General features: G+C 40.7%; 1 protein-coding gene and 1 long non-coding RNA gene across 2 annotated transcripts in view; one reads left to right on the top strand and one right to left on the bottom strand.

The window, feature by feature from the left end:
- The window catches only part of ADCY1 (adenylate cyclase 1), a 550,492-nt gene that overhangs the window by 136,215 nt on the left and 396,227 nt on the right, over positions 1 to 18,050 (bottom strand). Inside the window, exons 9-10 of the mRNA XM_077491793.1 lie at positions 12,439 to 12,633; positions 6,494 to 6,591 (exon numbers count right to left, since the gene is read on the bottom strand). Coding sequence (XP_077347919.1) covers positions 6,494 to 6,591; positions 12,439 to 12,633 — 293 coding nt within the window. The remainder of the gene's footprint in view (positions 1 to 6,493; positions 6,592 to 12,438; positions 12,634 to 18,050) is intronic.
- LOC143996630 (uncharacterized) overlaps positions 12,986 to 18,050 on the top strand; it is a 61,834-nt gene continuing 56,769 nt past the window's right edge. Inside the window, exon 1 of the long non-coding RNA XR_013277576.1 lies at positions 12,986 to 13,114. This is a non-coding gene — a long non-coding RNA (uncharacterized LOC143996630). The remainder of the gene's footprint in view (positions 13,115 to 18,050) is intronic.

Here is an 18,050-nt window from a genome sequence, read left to right as displayed (position 1 = left end):
GAATCCCACTTTAAAATAATGGGGCCTCCAGATATGACGTACACAAACCTAGGACCCCCTTGCTGGTTTGTTTGCAAACAGAATATAGCTGTGAATCTGTCATATGTGGTGGTAGCACTACAGCTGCAAAATGACTGACATCTGTTGTAAATAAACCAGCAAGAAATCTTGGGTGATATAATTGATCAAATATGGCCATCTGGTCAAGGAAATCCGCCAGGATCCCTGAATGATTTGTTTAGCACAGTGGCTCACTGGTTAGCACTTCTATCCCACAGCCCTAGGGCCATTTTCTTAAATCGCAAGCAGGACACTACCATCATGGAGTTTTCATGTGTTCCCTGTTTTCTCTGGTTACTTCTGTTCCCACCCACATGTAAAAATTATGCTGGCAGGTTATTGGCTTCTATCTAAAAGTTATCCCGTGTGTGTAAGCACGAATGCGAGGTAGGAGCCTTAGATTATATGCTCCTTGAGAGAAAGAATTAAGTGTATCTACAATATGTAATGTGCTGCCTAAATTGTTGATGCTATATAATTATCTTAAAAAAAAAAAAAGGAAACTCTAATGCCACTGATACCTACTTTTCCTTATCTCAGCGCTATGGTGTTTAAAAACAGCAGGCACAGTGTAAAAATGAAATATTAAAACAAATTATTTCACATAGTATGTGTATATCAGCAGCCGCTTACACAGATTAATTCCTCTCAAAAGATAAAAAATACTTTCTAATACTACACAGTATCAAGCAATTCATCAAAAGCAGCTCCTGTTATAATATTTAAAATTACTGGCTAACAAATGTCTATCAACATAAGTGAGGGACAATAGGAGTAGCAGGTGGTTATGAGAAAGAGTCAGAAGTAGACACAGGTGATAATCACAGTGTTGTCTGTAAAATGTGCAGCTTTCACCAGATTTCTCAAGACAGAGTGTCACACTCCCCTCTGGGGTTTAAACTCACCAAACTGCTGTAATTTACAAGCCTGAACAGAGATCCAGAAGCTACCTCCACACCATGTCCTTGACCAGAGCCTCCGGCACCAAAAATATGAGAAGAAAACTCCACATAGTCTAGTCCTGTTTTGAACTTTTATTGAAATTCCTCCGATCATAAAAACATGTAATCATTAAAACTTTCACAGTCCTTGCCTTCCAATTGATCCTATAACTTGATGTCCTTGTTATTATCAACAACAGCTATTACCTCATTTTATTAATGGCAAACAGGGTCCTATATAAAAACAAACAGACTCATACTTTCTATTCTTCTTTGGAAATAGAGTAATAATAATAAAATCAATAAAACCCATTAGCAGACCTATTACAGCCATAATCACAATTATTAAATCTCTATATTTCAATAGTCACTTATGAAGCAGTTGATATCCAACTCTGTTTAACCCCTTAGGGGCAGGAGTGTCCATCAAAAAAATCCATTGAGTTTCTCTCTTTGAAAGCTCTCTCACCAGGTTAGATTTAATATGATCTATACCCCAAAAAATTAGGCCTGAAGGATCCTGGTTATGGAACAATGTAAAATGGAGAGATACATTGTGATCCTTAAAGCTTATTGAAATGTTGTGTATATGTTCTGCTATTCTGATCCTCAGTAGCGGCTTAGTTCTCCCTATATACATCAACCCACAAGGGCACTGCAATGTGTAGACAACATGGGTGGTATTACAGGTGATGAACTCTTTAATAGAAAATTCTTTGTTATTAGATGTTGATATAATCTTATCAACACCTCTCATTGGTCTCGAGACTTCCCTACATGCCTTACACTTTCTAAAAGAGAGACATTTTTTTCTCTTGTAGAAAGTGTAAGGCATATAGGGAAGTCTCAAGACCAATTAGAGGTGTTGATAAGATTATATCAACATCTTATAACAAAGAACTTTCTACTAAAGAATTCATCACATGTAATACCACCCATGTTGTCTACGCTTTGCAGTGCCCTTGTAGGTTGATGTATATAGGGAGAACTAAGCGGCTACTGAGTGAGGATCAGAATAGCAGAACATATACACAACATTTCAATAGGCTTTAAGGATCACAATGTATCTCTCCATTTTAAATTGTTTCATAACCAGGACCCTTCAGGCCTATTTTTTTGGGGTATAAATCATATTAAACCAGCCTGGAGGGAATCTAATCTGGTGAGAGAGCTTTCAAAGAGAGAAACTCAATGGATTTTTTTTGATGGATACTCTTGCCCCTAAGGGGTTAAACATAGAGTTGGGTATCAACTGCTTCATAAGTGACTATTGAAATATAGAGACTTAATAATTGTGATTATGGTTGTAATAAGTCTGCTAATGGGTTTTATTGATTATATTGATTTCATTATTATTACTCTATTTTCAAAGAAGAATAGAAAGTATGAGTCTGTAGTTTGTTTTGATATAGAACCCTGTTTGCCATTAATAAAATGAGATATTAGCTGTAAATTATGTGGTTTAAGATAGTTTTTACATTTTAGATTTTAATAGTGTTACAATTTTATATAAGACATGGATGAACAAGAATATATTGGTTCTCATTTATAGTGCTAATATATAGACCTACAGAGGAATAATATAACAAATCAATTTTTTTTATGTAGTAAATTATATTTTTAACAATGGCTGACATCGATTAGATTTTAAAATTGCACTGATCTATGGTTTGATGTCAGTTAATATCAATATAATGGAAAGAAATAAACATTATAATAATGATAGCATCCCCTCCGCTAATGTGCACCTATAGTAAAAGCGGCTGGGGAATACACAGAGAGTTAATCTTAATTGACTGACTATCAAATTCTGGGACACTGCGCCGTAAGACCGAGCCCTTTGACAAAGTCGTAATGACGAAATACACCAGGGTGTGATCTTACAGCGACCGGAAGTGACGTATTGACGCCTTGCCTTCCAAAGAACTGAGTGAGGAAACCGTAAGTAGTGTGGGTCAGCGTGTTTGGCTGAGCACACCACGGAACCATCTTTTGCCCCTCAGTAAGGTTTGATAATAACAAGCACATCAACTTATAGGATCAATCAGAAGGCAAGAACTGTGAAATTTTTAATGATTACACGTATTTATGATCGGAGGAATTTCACTAAAAGTTCAAAATGGGACTAGACTATGTGGAGTTTTCTTCTCATATTTTTGGTGCCTGAGGATTTAGTTTGAGGCTCTGATCGAGGACATGGTGCGGAGGTAGCTTCTGGATGTCTGTTGAGGCTTGTAAATTACAGCAGTTTGGTGAGTTTAAACCCCAGAGGGGATTGTGACACACTGTCTTGAGGAATGTGGTGAAAGGTGCACGTTTTACAGACAACACTGTGATTACCACCTGTGTCTAATTCGGACTCTTTCTCAACACCACCTGCTACTCTTATTGTCCCTCTTTGTTCACGTATGTTGATAGACATTTGTTAGCCAGTCATTTTAAATATTGACAGGAGCACTGCTTTTGATGAATTGCTTGATACTGTGTAGTATTAAGTATTAGGAACTATATAATTATCTGTAATAAATAAAATTATTTTTACAAATAGCAAGCAGCCAGGGATGTCATTTTACAGCAGGAATGCAAAGAGTTGACATTGTTGGGTAGGGCATAATCATGGTGGTGTGAAAACATCATTGGGCGGAAGGGCAACATCCTCAGGCTTTGAGTCATCGAGATTGATGAGCATCTAAATCACTGTAAGATGTGATTGATGTTGAGTTTGTATTGGGGGCATGGTTTAGTTTGTTTGACAAAGGCCTTTTTTAAGAGTGTGGATTTTTTATTTAATTCTTTACATTAACAAAAAAAGGTAAAGGCGTAGTACAAGGGGTACTAAGCCCCCCCCCCCATCCCTTTTGGAGGACATGTGGGGATGAGACCCTTGTCTTCTCAACATTGGGGACAAAGTGCCTTGCAAGGGGTGGGGGGCTTTGCTATCTCCCCTTTACAAGGTACCCTCCCAATATTGAAGGCTTATGGCCTTGACTGGTTTAAGAGGGGGCTCATTCTCACTGACCCCCTGTTTCCTTGTCACCTAGGCTGTATGCCTGAATAAGGATCTTAATAATTTTTAGGGGGACCTCTTGACAGTTCTCTTAAAGGGACAGTAGCCATTTCTGTTTAAAATTGGCCAATGACATCATCCAGGATCCCCAGGCAGTTTGTTTACAAATCACCACTAAATGACAGATCTCTGGCCGCTGCTTGTATACAAAAATAGAACTTTAAAGGAATACATTGCACTACTCCCTAACTTCACATGCAGGTTTAAGTCATCCCCAAACTATGTTATTTAAAGGATTTATGTATTTTAATATTGCTGTTATAATATTGATAAAGTGTTGTGGTACTAGTAAATATTTAGTTTCATTATTATGACGAGGATAAAAGGTTTTGTGCATGCATATATTGTGATTTTACACACACACTGTAAATAAACTGTATGGAGATATGAAACATTGTTTTAAACATGACACATGAAACATGACACTTTGCTACAATGTAAAGTAGTGAGTGTCCAGCTTGTATAACAGTGTAAATTTGCTGTCGCCTCAAAATAACTCAACACAAAGCCATTAATATCTAAACAGCTGGCAACCAAAGTGAGTACACTCTAAGTGAAAATGTCCAAATTGGGCCCAAAGTGTCAATATTTTGTGTGGCCACCATTATTTTCTAGCACTGCCTTAACCCTCTTGGGCATAGAGTTCATCAGAGATTCACAGGTTGCCACTGGAGTCCTCTTTTACATAATGGACCTTGAGCTCCTCAACTTCCATTTGAGGATACTCCACAGATGCTCTATCACCTTTACCCTCAGCTTCTTTAGCAAGGCAGTGTCGTCTTGGAGGTGTGTTTGGGGTCATTGTCATGTTGGAATGTCCAGTCTCCGAAGGGAGGGGGTAGATGCTCTGCTTCACTATGTCACAGTACATGTTGGCATTCATGATTCCCCCAATGAACTGTAGCTCCCCAGTGTCGGCAGCACACACGCAGCCCCAGACCATGACACTCCCACCACCATGCTTAACTTTAGGCAAGACGCACTTGTCTTTGTACTCCTCACCTGGTTGCCGTGACACACGCTTGACACCATCTGAACCCAATAAGTTTATCTTAGTCTCATTAGACCACAGAAATTGGTTCCAGTAATACATGTCCTTAGTCTGCTTGTCTTCAGCAAACTGTTTGCAGGCTTACTTGTTCATTATCTTTAGAAAAGGCTTCCTTCTGGGACGAAAGCCATGTAGACCAATTTGATGCAATGTGCAGCGTATGGTCTGAGCACTGACAGGCTGACTCCCCCACCCCTTCAACTTCTGCAGCAATGCTGGCAGCACTCATACGTCTATTTCCCAAAGACAACCTCTGGATATGACGCTGAGCACCTGCACTCAACTTCTTTGGTCGACCATGGCGAGGCCTGTCATGAGTGGAACCTGTCTTGTTAAACCGCTGTATGGTCTTGACTACTGTGCTGCAGCTCAGTATCAGGGTCTTGGCAATCTTCTTATAGTCTAGGCCATCCTTATGTAGAGCAACAATTCTTTTTTTAAGATCCTCAGAGACTTATTTGCCATGAGGTTGAACTTCCAGTGACCAGTATGAAAGAGTGAGAGCGATAACACCAAAAGTAACACATCTGCCCCCCATTCACACCTGAGACCTTGTAATACCAACGAGTCACATGACACAGAGGAGGGGAAATGGCTAGTTGTGGCCCAATTAGGACATTTTCACTTAGAGGTGTACTCACTTTTGTTGCCAGCGGTTAATGGCTGCGTGCTGAGTTATTCTGCGGTGACAGCACATTTACACTGTTATACAAGCTGTACATTTACTACTTTACATTGTAGCAAAGTGGCATTTCTTCAGTGTTGTCACATGAAAAGACATAATAAAATATTTACAAAAACGTGAGGGGTGTATTCACATTTGTGAGATACTGTATATACCAAGATTCATTGTTATAGAGGCTGTAGTCAAATTCTGAGAATCTGAATTAGAATCTGAAACAGAATTTATAATTGGATCTTTTCTTTAACCGCTTCAATAATCCAGGCACTCTTACCCCCTCCTGCCCAGGCCAATTTTGACCTTTTAGAGCTGTCACATTTTGAATGACAATCGGGCATTCATGCAACACTACACCCAAAATCAATTTTTATAATTTTGTTTACACAACTAGAGCTTTCTTTTGGTAGTATTTAATCACTGCTGGGGTTTTTACTTTTTGCTAAATAAACAAAAGAAATAATTTATTTAAATTTTTTTTTAATTTTAAAACATTTAGAAGAAAAAATATTACAATTAAAATGAATATATACTTAGCATGTATTCCCACTCACATCAGTCTTTGTGTCAGAAAAGGTTTAAAAGCTAACCTCCAAACTTAGTCCTTGATAACCATTTAAATTATTATTATTTTTATTTATTTTTTTGCGAAGTTGTGAGAAATCTTAATATTTTAAATAGCAGTGAGTACTTACTGTGGGATTATTAAAAGGTAGACAAGGCCAAATAAGGCAGCTAAAATTAATGAAAGTACCACTGCGCTGGTAAAATATTCATCATGAAGCTGGTGATACTGTAGGAAGATAGAAAAGAAAAACAATTTATTAACCATGAAACTCATAAAATCTGCTACAGCATAAGGAAAAGGGTACTGAAAAATATAAAAACAAATATCCTTATCTTACCACTTTAGAACTGCAGCAAAGATTGTGGCTGTAATTCTTGGTCCTTTGGAGAAACAGTTATAATCTTTAAATGTAAAATACATTTTTCTGGGTTTTATAATCTTATCAGTAATATGGGCTGTTGTGTTTAATATTTTTTGCATGAATTTTTGACACAGCTCCTCTCTTATGTGAAATATCTTGGTCATATGGTTGATATTATGATTAATTATAAGTGGCAACTGTAGATGGGTATCTCTAGATGCAAGAATTTGGTCTGCATGCTACCACACACAGCTGGGTTTTATACATGGATTGTATCAAGTTCACCTTGAAATATAACAATTTTACTATTTCACCTCCCTGGGTGACTTTTACAGACAGAAAAATGGTAAAGCAATGAGAGTTAGGTTTGTGCCTAGTTTTGCTAATGTCTGGGTTATTGGGAGGAATTCCATATTTGGACCAATAATCCTTATGGGGCAAACCTGGTTTTATATGCTAGATGCATTGATGACATCCTCATAATATGGGATGGTTCTGACTCTATACTTACATGCTTTACAGTGACCCAAGTGGTTAATGCGCTACATTATGTAAAAAGGCTGTTTGAGCCTATCTTCTCTGATCCTCCCCTTACTCCACTGTCCCCAATCCATCTGCTGATAGTATAGAGCTTTGGGGGCACTCTGCACATGCTCAGTTTTGTATGTATTGGTAGAGAGTTTGCATGTGATCAGCACTGTCCAGACAGAAGGTCTACAGCCTCATAGGACAGTCAGAGGAGAATAGAAAATAGAATCTCCTCCTACAAGCTGTAACCAGACACTGATAGAAGTCACAAGACTGCTAGAACTGCAGATGAGAAAAGGTATTTAGCTGTTTCTATTTACTAAAATAATTGCATTTTCACGTTCTGTGTACTGTGAGAGGTCAGATAACTTGAATGAAGGGTCCTGGATTTAGTACCGTATATACTCGAGTATAGGCCGACCCGAATATAAGCCGAGGCCCCCAATTTACCCCCAAAAAAACTGGCAAACTTATTGACTCGTGTATAAGCCGAGGGTGAGACATGCCTGTCCATCCCTGTGTGTGTGTCCGTCCATCCCTGTGTGTCCGTCCATCCCTGTGTGTCCGTCCATCCCTGTGTGTCCGTCCATCCATCCCTGTGTGTGTGTGTGTCCATCCATCCATCCATCCCTGTGTGTGTGTGTCTCCATCCATCCATCCATCCATCCCTGTGTGTGTGTGTCTCCATCCATCCATCCCTGTGTGTGTGTGTCTCCATCCATCCATCCATCCCTGTGTGTGTGTGTCTCCATCCGTGTGTGTGTGTGTGTGTGTGTGTGTGTGTGTGTGTGTGTGTGTGTGTGTGTGTCCGTCCAGCCTACCTGTGTCCCGAGCCTTTGTCCCGAGCCTCCGTCCCGTGCCTTGCCTCCTTGCCTCCGTCCCGTGCCTTGCCGCCGTGCCTTGCCTCCGTCCCGTCCCGTCCCGTCCCGTGCCGTGCCTTGCCTTGCCTCCGTCCCGTGCCCTCTTCGTCGGCGCCTCGGCGGCCATTGTAAAATTCAAAAGCTGCGCCGCCGCCTTCGCCTGTGATAGCCGGAACACTGAATTTCCCAGCAGCCTGTGTTCCGCCTATCACGGACATCGTATCATCCTCGTCCGTAGTACGAGGATGATACGATGTCCGTGATAGGCGGAACACAGGCTGCTGGGAAATTCAGTGTTCCGCCTATCACAGGCGAAGGCGGAGCCGGAGGCGCGGCTTTTGAATTATAGAATGGCCGCTGTCTGTCTGCTCGACACGCTGATCGAGCGGGCAGACAGCGATGACTCGAGTATAAGCCGAGGGGGGCACTTTCAGCCTCAAAAAAGAGGCTGAAAATCTCGGCTTATACTCGAGTATATACGGTAACACTTTAAAGGCAACTATGAAGTAATTTATTCAGTAATTGATTTAGGATGGCCATGTTGATGTGACCATTTTGCTGGGTGTTCAGCCGCTACTTTGATATATGACTTACACAGTGAGAGCATACATATCTTTTGATGTTTGATAAGGAATTATATGCTCTCATCGATAGTCTGCTTTCTGACTTTCTTGCGCTATTTTGTGTCAGCATTAGGATCTTAATTTGTTAACTGATTTTAATTTGACTACTATGCATTTGTATTTTTAAACTACAAACGAATGAGCCTAGCTCCAAGGAAGTGAGTGTACCCCCAAAACACACCAGTTTATACCCTGTGATGGTATATAGCACATGATTCTACACTGTGCGACTTTTATGAATTTTATAATTTATTAAATGTCATTGGTAATGCACTAGGTGTGCTTGCCAACCATTTTTGTATTTATTGTTTAAAAACAAGACCAAAAGTGTTTGTCTGATCAACCAATCAGCTTTCTCTATATCTTAGTTAACCACTTCAGCCCCGGAAGGATTTGCCCCCTTCCTGACAAGGCCATTTTTTCTGATATGGTACCACGTCGCTTTAACTGACAATTGCGCAGTCATGCGACATTGTACCGAAACAAAATGTATGTCCTTTTTTTCCCACAAATAGAGCTTTCTTTTGGTGGTATTAGATCATCTCTGTGGTTTTTATTTTTTTGCGCTATAAACAAAAAAGTGCGCCAATTTTGTAAAAAAGCACAATATTTTGTACTTTTTGCTATAATAAATATCCCCCCAAAAAAACAAAAAAAAACAAATTTCTTTATCAGTTTAGGCCGAATTGTATTCTTCTACATATTTTTGGTAAAAAAATTGCAATAAATGTATATTGATTGGTTTGCGCAAAAGTTATAGCGTCTACAAAATGGTGGATAGATTTATGGCATTTTTATTATTATTATTTTTATTTTACTAGTAATGGCAGAGAGCTGCGATTTTTATCAGGACTGCTTCATTGCAGAGGACAGATTGGACACTTTTGACACTTTTTTGGGACCGTTGACATTTATACAGCGATCAGAGCTAAAAATAGCCACTGATTACTGTATATATGTCACTGGCGGGAAAGGGGTTAACACTAGGGGGCGATCAAGGGGTTAACTGTGTTCCAAAGGTGTATTCTAACTGTGGGGGGTGGGCCTGACTAGGGGAGGAGACTGATTAGTGTTTCCATATACTAGGAACACATGATCACTCTACTCCCCTGACAGGATGTGGATCTGTCTGCTTACACACACAGATCTACGTTCCTGTTCTGTCACAAGTGATTGTGGGTTTCAGGCAGACGTTGTGCCCATCGGGCACGCGCATAAGCCCCGTGTAAGCTCCGGGGACACATGGCTGCTAGATTGTCTTAATCACTTCCCGCCCAGCCTATAAGAGAATGACGGCCGAGCAGTGGTTCAGTTATCCTGACTGGATGTCATATAATGCCTGTCCAGCAGCTGCCCTTGGGGGCACGCATCACAGCAGTTTCAGTCTGACACACTGCTACACCGATCTCGGTAAAGAGCCTCTGATGGAGGCTCTTTACCACATAATCAGCCATGTCCAATCATGGCTGATCATAATGTAAACCGGAAGAGCCACTGATCAGCTTTTTCTCACTCACATCTGACGGATGCGAGTAGAGGAGAGCCGATTGGCTGCTCTCCTGACAAGAGGGCCTGTGCTGATTGTTTATCAGCGCAGCCCCCCTCGGATGCCCACCCAGGACCACCAGGATGCCGCCAGGACCACCAGAGATTGCCACCACACTGGACCACCAGGTATGCCACCCTAGACCACCAGGGAAATGCCATTCTGTGCCCAGGCAGCTGCCAATCAGTGCCCATCCCCAATGCCTGCCAGTGCCATCAGTGATGCCTATCAGTGCCCCCATCAGTGCTCATCAGTGCCGCCTATCAATGCCCATCAGTGCTGCATATCAGTGCCACCCACCAGTGCCCATCAGTGCCGCCTATCAGTGCCAATGCATTGGTGCCACCTTATCATTGCCCATCAGTGCCACCTTCTCAGTGCCCATCAGTGAAGGAGAACACGTACTTATTTACAAAATTTTATACAGTGGAACCTTGGTTTACGAGTAACGCAGTCAACGAGCATTTGAAAGACGAGCAATTTTTTAATTCTGACTCGGTTTGCAAGTGTTGTCTCACAAAACTAGCAGAATTCAAGCTAATGGGTGCTTCAGTACCACATTTGGCCAGATGTGAGGGGGCGCCGGGGACACTCAGAATGGTTTGGAGCCATTCGAAAATACTTGAAAACACTAGGAAATACTCAGTTCCCGAGCCTTTCCAAGGCTTTCCGAGTTCAGCTGAGCTGTCCCCGAGTATTTCCGAGGCTCTCCAGTACCCCCTCACCTCTGGCCACATGCATTTTTGCATGTAATAGAAGTCAATGTGGAAGAAATTATCTTTGTTTCCATTGAGTTCTTTGATATGCGAGTGCTTTGGATTACAAGAATTTTCCTGGAACAGATTATGCTCGTAATCTAAAGTTCCACTGTAACAGAAACAAACGAAAAACTTTTTTTTTTTTTCAAAATTTTTGGTCTTTTTTATTTGTTTAGAAAAAAAACGCAGAAGTAATCAAATACCGCCAAAAGAAAGCTCTATTTGTGGGAACAAAATTATAAAAATTATGTTTAGGTACAGTGTAGCATGACCAGGCAATTGTCAGTTAAACAGCGACATCGCTGAAAGCTGAAAATTGGCTTGGTCAGGAAGAGGGTGTAAGTGCCTCGTATTGAAGTGGTTAAAGGAGCGACATATACCTACTGCGATTTTCGCAGTCATGTCAACCTGCTGCAGCATAACTGCAGTGGCTAGTCGGCTAGTGGTTAACGAAGAGAATGGGAATATCAGGGTTGATTAAACTGTTTAAAAGTATGAGAGGACTGACCTAGGGTTTAGAGTAAACATGGATGCATGAACATGCAGGAAAGACATGAAGGTTTAATTATAGATTGGACATACAATACAGTATATGCTGAGTGTGTGGAGCATCTGTATTCCTGACAAATTCAGGAAAGCTAGAACTGAGGGGTTTTTAAAATGACATTTTCTTGTATATACTATGTTGGATTTGTCATCTGTTTCTGGGATCCAATGAACACTACTCTGTTTGGAAAAGAACCAAGGTTGCCTGAAGGTCGCATTCTACACACATACTTTTCCCATTTTTATTATATACAGTATACTTTATATTGTGACAACACACATTTGCCTTAACATACTCCTCTCCTATTAAATGTTTTTTTTTTTTTTTGTAATTCTTTTTTATTAAATGGAAGAAAACATTACAGAGGCATGGTCAACAGTGATGGAACAAGTACACTTTCAGAGACAGAAAATACAATAGCACTTAGATAGAGATACAGTAAACAGACCCCAGCCTAAGCATAAGTATACTGGCAGGCGTTCCCAATTGGGAGCAAATTCCTAGTACAGGGCCTCTAAAATCACTGAAGTAATTCCGACCAAATCAAGTGGACAGCGCTCATTGCTCGGCCATGCATAACAGTAACAAATAAGAGATTCCAAAGGTGTTTTTTTTTTTTTAAAGGGGGAGGAAGCGAAAAAGGTGGTGGGCCTCAGCCTGATCGATCGAAGCATGCATAGTTGGAGGCATGTAAAGCCAGGGGGAGCCCACCAACTCTCCAGATCCTTCCTATGAAATGTTGAATAATGTTCTCGCATAACAGCAATATCAAAATTGATGCACCTGATGAACACATTATAAGGGCAACAGTAGGAAACAAAAAATAATTCTTTACATAGAATGACTTACTTTCTGCTCACGTTCAGATTGCTTATATTTCAAACTTATAAAATTCAAATCTGTCAACTCTGAATCAGTCTGCCGAGCTTCAATCAAGCGGCTAATGTAACGATTCACACGGGTTCCTGGGGTGTTGTGTATGACATTTGTAGAAAAAGAGGTTCGGTTCCTGACTTTCTCGGAGGCTGTTCGCAAAGCTCTCCTCTAAGTCACATGTAAACAAAAGTAAATATTAATTTGTAAAAAGTGATGGAAATAATACATCAATTCTACCATATAATTATCAAGTTTGTAATTGTGAAAAGTCTTTAAAGACTTCAGCTTATGCAAGTGTTACATAATGGGTTTATGTAATATCTCCTGTTAATAATATTGTAATTAGAAATATATTTCAGTTAGAAGGATTGAGTGTTGCGTTGGGGTTACTGTAATTAGTTCCACTTCAAAGGTTGGCCTTTTGTTTTCCATGATCACATCTCACATGTGCTGCAAACAGCAACCTTCTTTGACTGATCCAATCAGGCTGTGTCCAATATACATTTACTCGGTACGGTAACCAATTAGGGAGAATTATATTAGCCACAGTACAGAAAGGAGAGGGGATATAATGCTTTGTCACCAAGCTATGATTCTCTTTTGTGTGGGGACACACAGCAGTTACCATGCCCCGACCTGAAGTAGAAAGGTAAACTACTGTAACTCCATACTTGTACACTGTATTGTAAATATGGTTGTTGTGCGTAATTTGTAAATATCAGGTGATTTATACTGTACATTGTGTTGTAAATACTGTCAAGTGTGTAATTTTTATATATTATGTAACTCTATCAATAAATGTGCATTGCAGATTGAACTACCTCTTTTGTGTAAGATCTCACAGATCTGGATGTGTATATATAAATACTACTACAATGATTCAGGTGTCTGCACATTTACACATAACCTAGGCAACACAAGCAAAGTTTCAGTAGGGATGATAGGAAGCCTCTTGTTTGATCATCTATAATCCACTTATATAGTAGTAAAGCAAAAAACATAAAAACTGCAAGAGAAAATAAATATTTTAAAAAAATTGCTATTATATAATTAGACATTCTTTTGGTTAATACTTAGCTAGTCTTCTCCATCCTCCTCATCCCATGATTCTGAATGGAACATGTATTCAGGTTTGTGAACTTGTAATGAGTTTGTGTTTTGATGACTACTTTTGATCATATCACTACCTCTGACCAGGTACCCTTGCAACCATTTGGTTTAAATTTTGGTTTCTGGTCTGCAATACACATCGGTATTCTGCCGAGTTCAGTCTGAACAATCAGCTGTTGCCATTGAGGCGATCTAAATGGTTGCCATCTGTAAGTCGTCCAGCAACACAATTCCAACTCCACTATCAAAGTACAGTAAAACCTTGGTTTCAGAGTACCTTGGTTTTAATACATTTTGACTTTATATACAAGCGATGTCTTGATATACAAGTAGCGTCATGTCACAACTGAGTATAAAACAGAACAAAGGCACCTCTATGTGTAGCAATATGGTTACATTTAATGACGGTACAACATTTAGCAAGTCACATGGTTTATGACTGATTAAAACAGGCACATCTAAGTATGCATCCGGGGTAAAGCTGCCCATATAGACAATCCTCCACACCACCATCAACATCATCCCTTCCACGCTGCACTCCATGAGTGCTTCATGCTCTGCTTTCAGATCGCTGTACTGTAGGGTAGTCTTCCTGGTCCCAATTGCAGACTGACAGCGGTGAAAGCTGGTGGGGAGGAGGATAGTCTATGTTGACAGCTTTACCACAGATGCTTGCATACTTAGATGTGCCTCTTTTAATCATCAACCATGTGAGTTGCTAAATGTTGTACCTTCATTAAATGTAACCATATTGCTACACTGGGTGCCTCTCTTCTCTTCTATACTCTGTAGCTCCTGCTGGATTTTGCTTCTAATCCCCTTGTGGAGGCTGCAATTTTTGGATGGACATTTTATAGTTATACATCACATTGCTATAATCTTTTTATATGGACTATAAACTGAAGGACTTATGAATAAATGGTTCCTGTGGAATGAATCATTTGAGTTTCCATTATTTCTTATAAGGGAAATTTACTTTGATATAGAAGTGCTTTGAATTACAAGCATGTTTCCGGAATTATGCTTGCAATCCAAGGTTTTACTGTATCTTGTGAAGGCCAGGCCCTCGCCGGTGCCTTGGTGAGAGCGTTCTGCCATGTACTGGTCATACTGGCACACTCTGACACAGAGTACAATAGTGAGAATATTTATATTTTGAATTGCTTTTGTTTTATAAAATATTATTTTTGTGATCTACTTATGAAAAAAGAGAGAAAGCTTGGTGTAAGAAGAAAAAACATGGAATGTGCAGTGAAAATATCAAGGAATAATTTATTGGTTACTGTGCATAGGTTGTGAAGATGTTAGACTCTGTCAGTCTGTGTCCCCACTGGAAGCATTCACTTCTATTCAATGTCTTGGTGACCACTGTCTACAAGACACCAAGTAAGGGGAAATCCACAATTTCAGTGTTTCCGCCACAGCACCAGGTAAAGGTAAATTATTCAATGGGGATGAATGTTCTGGTGACTGCAAATTTCCTTTGCTGGGGCTTTAGGGTCCGTTCACACAGGGGCAACTTGGGATCCGACTTCAAGTCGCCCCAAGTCGCCTCAGGTCGGACAACATTTAAAAACCAATGTAAGTGAATGAGAGCTGTCTTAATGCACACTACTGAAGTCGCTCCGACTTCAAAAGAAGTTCCTGTACTACTTGAATCCGACTTGTAGGCGACCGGTACCCATTGATTTCAATGGAGGTCGCCTCCAAGTCGGATTTCTGTCTATACGGAGGCGACTTTGACAGAATTATTAGCTCTGAAGGGGGAACTCCACGCCAAATTTCTGAAAAAAATTTGGCGTGGGTTCCCCCTCCGAGAGCATACCAGGCCCTTAGGTCTGGTATGGATCCACACCAGACCCTTATCCGAGCACGCTACCCGGCCGGCCAGGAAAGGGGGTGGGGACGAGCGGGCGACCCACCCCCTCCTGAGCCGTACCAGGCCACGTGCCCTCAACATGGCCCCAAAGCACCTTGTCCCCATGTCGATGAGGACAAGGGCCCCGTCCCGACAACCCTGGCCGTTGGTTGTCGGGGTCTGCGGGCGGGGGGCTTATCGGAATCCGGGAGCCCCCTTTAATAAGGGGGCCCCCAGATACCGGCCCCCCACCCTATGTGAATGAGTATGGGGTACAATGTACCCCTACCCATTCACCTGTGAAAAAAAGTACAAAAAAAACACAACACAGGGAAAAAATATTTTATTGCACAGCTCCGGGGGTCTTTCGTCTTCGGGGGTCTTCTCGCCGGACTCCTCCGCTATCTTCTTGTAGCTCTTTTGCTAGCGGAGGAGTCCGGCTTTCTTCCTCGCCGCCGGCCTCTTCTCCTGACTTCGGGGGTCTTGTCCCCCTCTTCGGTTCTTCTGCCGGGCCACCGCGCCTTCTTATAGCTCTTTTACAGGCGGTGGCCTGGTCTTCTGTCGCCGCCGCCTGGCCTGGGGCGACTTGTAAGTCGTCCCAAGTCAGGTTGAAGTCATCACAAGTCGTGTTGAAGTCGTCCCAAGTCGCGCTGTGATCTTAACTCAAGTCGTGTCCAAGTTGCCTCACTCAATTTGCCTACAAGTCGTGCTGCCCCTGTGTGAACGGACCCTTATTCCTTCTCCCACTATATCCAAAACTAAAAAAAATCCCAAACTGGGTGCAATGAACAGTATATTGCACCTTATTTTCTCCAGCATCAGGATGATGAAGGTAAGAATGGATGATGCTGTTATGTGGGCACAGTCAGGCACAGCTGTGCTATATATAAAAGTGTATAAAATGCTATGGGAATTCAGGAAAGGTAGGTGGGTGGGTGGATGGGTGGGATGGAAGGGGGGGGGGGTTGGAATGTCATCACGTTCCATGTTACAACCTAAAAAGGAGTGCAATAGAGAAATATGGTATGAGAGATGCAACTAGCTTTCATGCATACTTGAACATACAAGCTCCCATTGCTAAACTTAGGTGTTCTAATTTCACGCTGACCTTTTAATGCTCGCTCCAGGTTAGCGACTGAGCCAACGACAGCAAAGCAGCTAGCAAACTTAGATTGAGATTTGCAATGAAACATACTGCATGTCTTCTTTATTTGGTAACACATTTGTGAGCTCAGAAGCTAAGTTGTTTCAGAATATTACATTAAAAAACAACTAATGATTTTTCTTCTAGCCTGTCTTTATTTTTATTAAATTTTTTTATGTTTTTGGGAGTGAAGCTTTAGGATTAATTTAATTTAAAGGGTTAGTTTACCCCTTCAGAAAAGAAATGAAAGGTGAACTAGTACTCTACCGTCACCCCACACCCTTGACCCCTACTGTACTCATCTCCGTGAGTGTGCTGTCAGTACTCCTTTCTTGATCCCCTTCTTTCTGCAGGGCTTCCAGGGCAGATCAGAGCAATGCTCTGTACCAGTGCTGACCAATCAGAATTGCTCTGATCTGTCCCTGAAACCCTGCACAAAGAAGAATAGCAGAATTTCAAACTTCCAGACCACAACACCAGCTGCAAGGGCACTGTACAGCAGAGACCATGGGGAGGGGGGGTAAGGTAAAATTATACTTTTGTATATATATTTTATATACTTGTATACATTTTTTTTTTTAAACTACCCCCCCCCCCCCAAGGCTAAATTCCCTTGAGTGTGTTTTATCTTAGCTAGTAGATGTATATGCTATAGCTCTAAACTTGAAGTTAGCAGGTTTCAGAAGCTTAATAAATGAGTGATGAACTTTGTTTTGCTTGTTTAATTCTGCAGACAAAGTTCCTCTACATAGACTGCCATTTGCAAGCTAGGATCAAAATATGCTTGTGTGTGCTGGACCTTAAAGAGTCAAAGTACAACTGCAGTGCTTTGCAGAATACTGGGGTATATACTGTTGTTTTTCACAGACCGCATAGATATTTGTATGATATTTTGCAACAACCAACTAACTCAGCAGCTAGTGTTGCTGAATCCAATTTTTAACTATTTAACAGAGGGGTTGCAGTAACAGAGGGATAGGGCCTATGCTTTGACAACACTTACAAACTGACTCTGATTTTAAGGAACAGTCCCAGGCTGTAAAATTTGCACATTTCTAGAAAAAGTCCCAGACTGTACAAAGTTGTACATATTTGGCCTTGTAATGTCCATAATTTTAATGCTGACCAACTGTTTCGAAATTATATAATATATAATGCCCCCCTTTTGTATTTTAAATGTACACATCCTTTTTTTTTCTATGTCAATACTGCCAAAACAATGAACAAATAAATTATTTTAATCCACTTAAAAAAAAAAAAAAAAGTTGTGTTTTTCAAGTCAGTAGTTTATTTGGTGAGATTGATTTGGTTCATTTGTAAGATTGACAGCAGAATGCCAAAAGGAATATTTAATAACAGTTTGCAGTTTAAGGGGTTAAAGGGGAAGGGGTATGTGCATATATACAGTACCACCGTATATATAGTTATTTATAGTTGTGATTTTCAGATATTATGGTAATTTCCTTAACTTGT

This window comes from Lithobates pipiens, unplaced genomic scaffold (assembly GCF_037356315.1).
Source record: "Lithobates pipiens isolate NorthernLeopardFrog02 unplaced genomic scaffold, aLitPip1_a1.2 Scaffold_19, whole genome shotgun sequence".
Taxonomy (NCBI): domain Eukaryota; kingdom Metazoa; phylum Chordata; class Amphibia; order Anura; family Ranidae; genus Lithobates; species Lithobates pipiens.
Note: the sequence above shows the minus strand (reverse complement) of the source record. Positions and strands in the feature narration are given on the sequence as shown.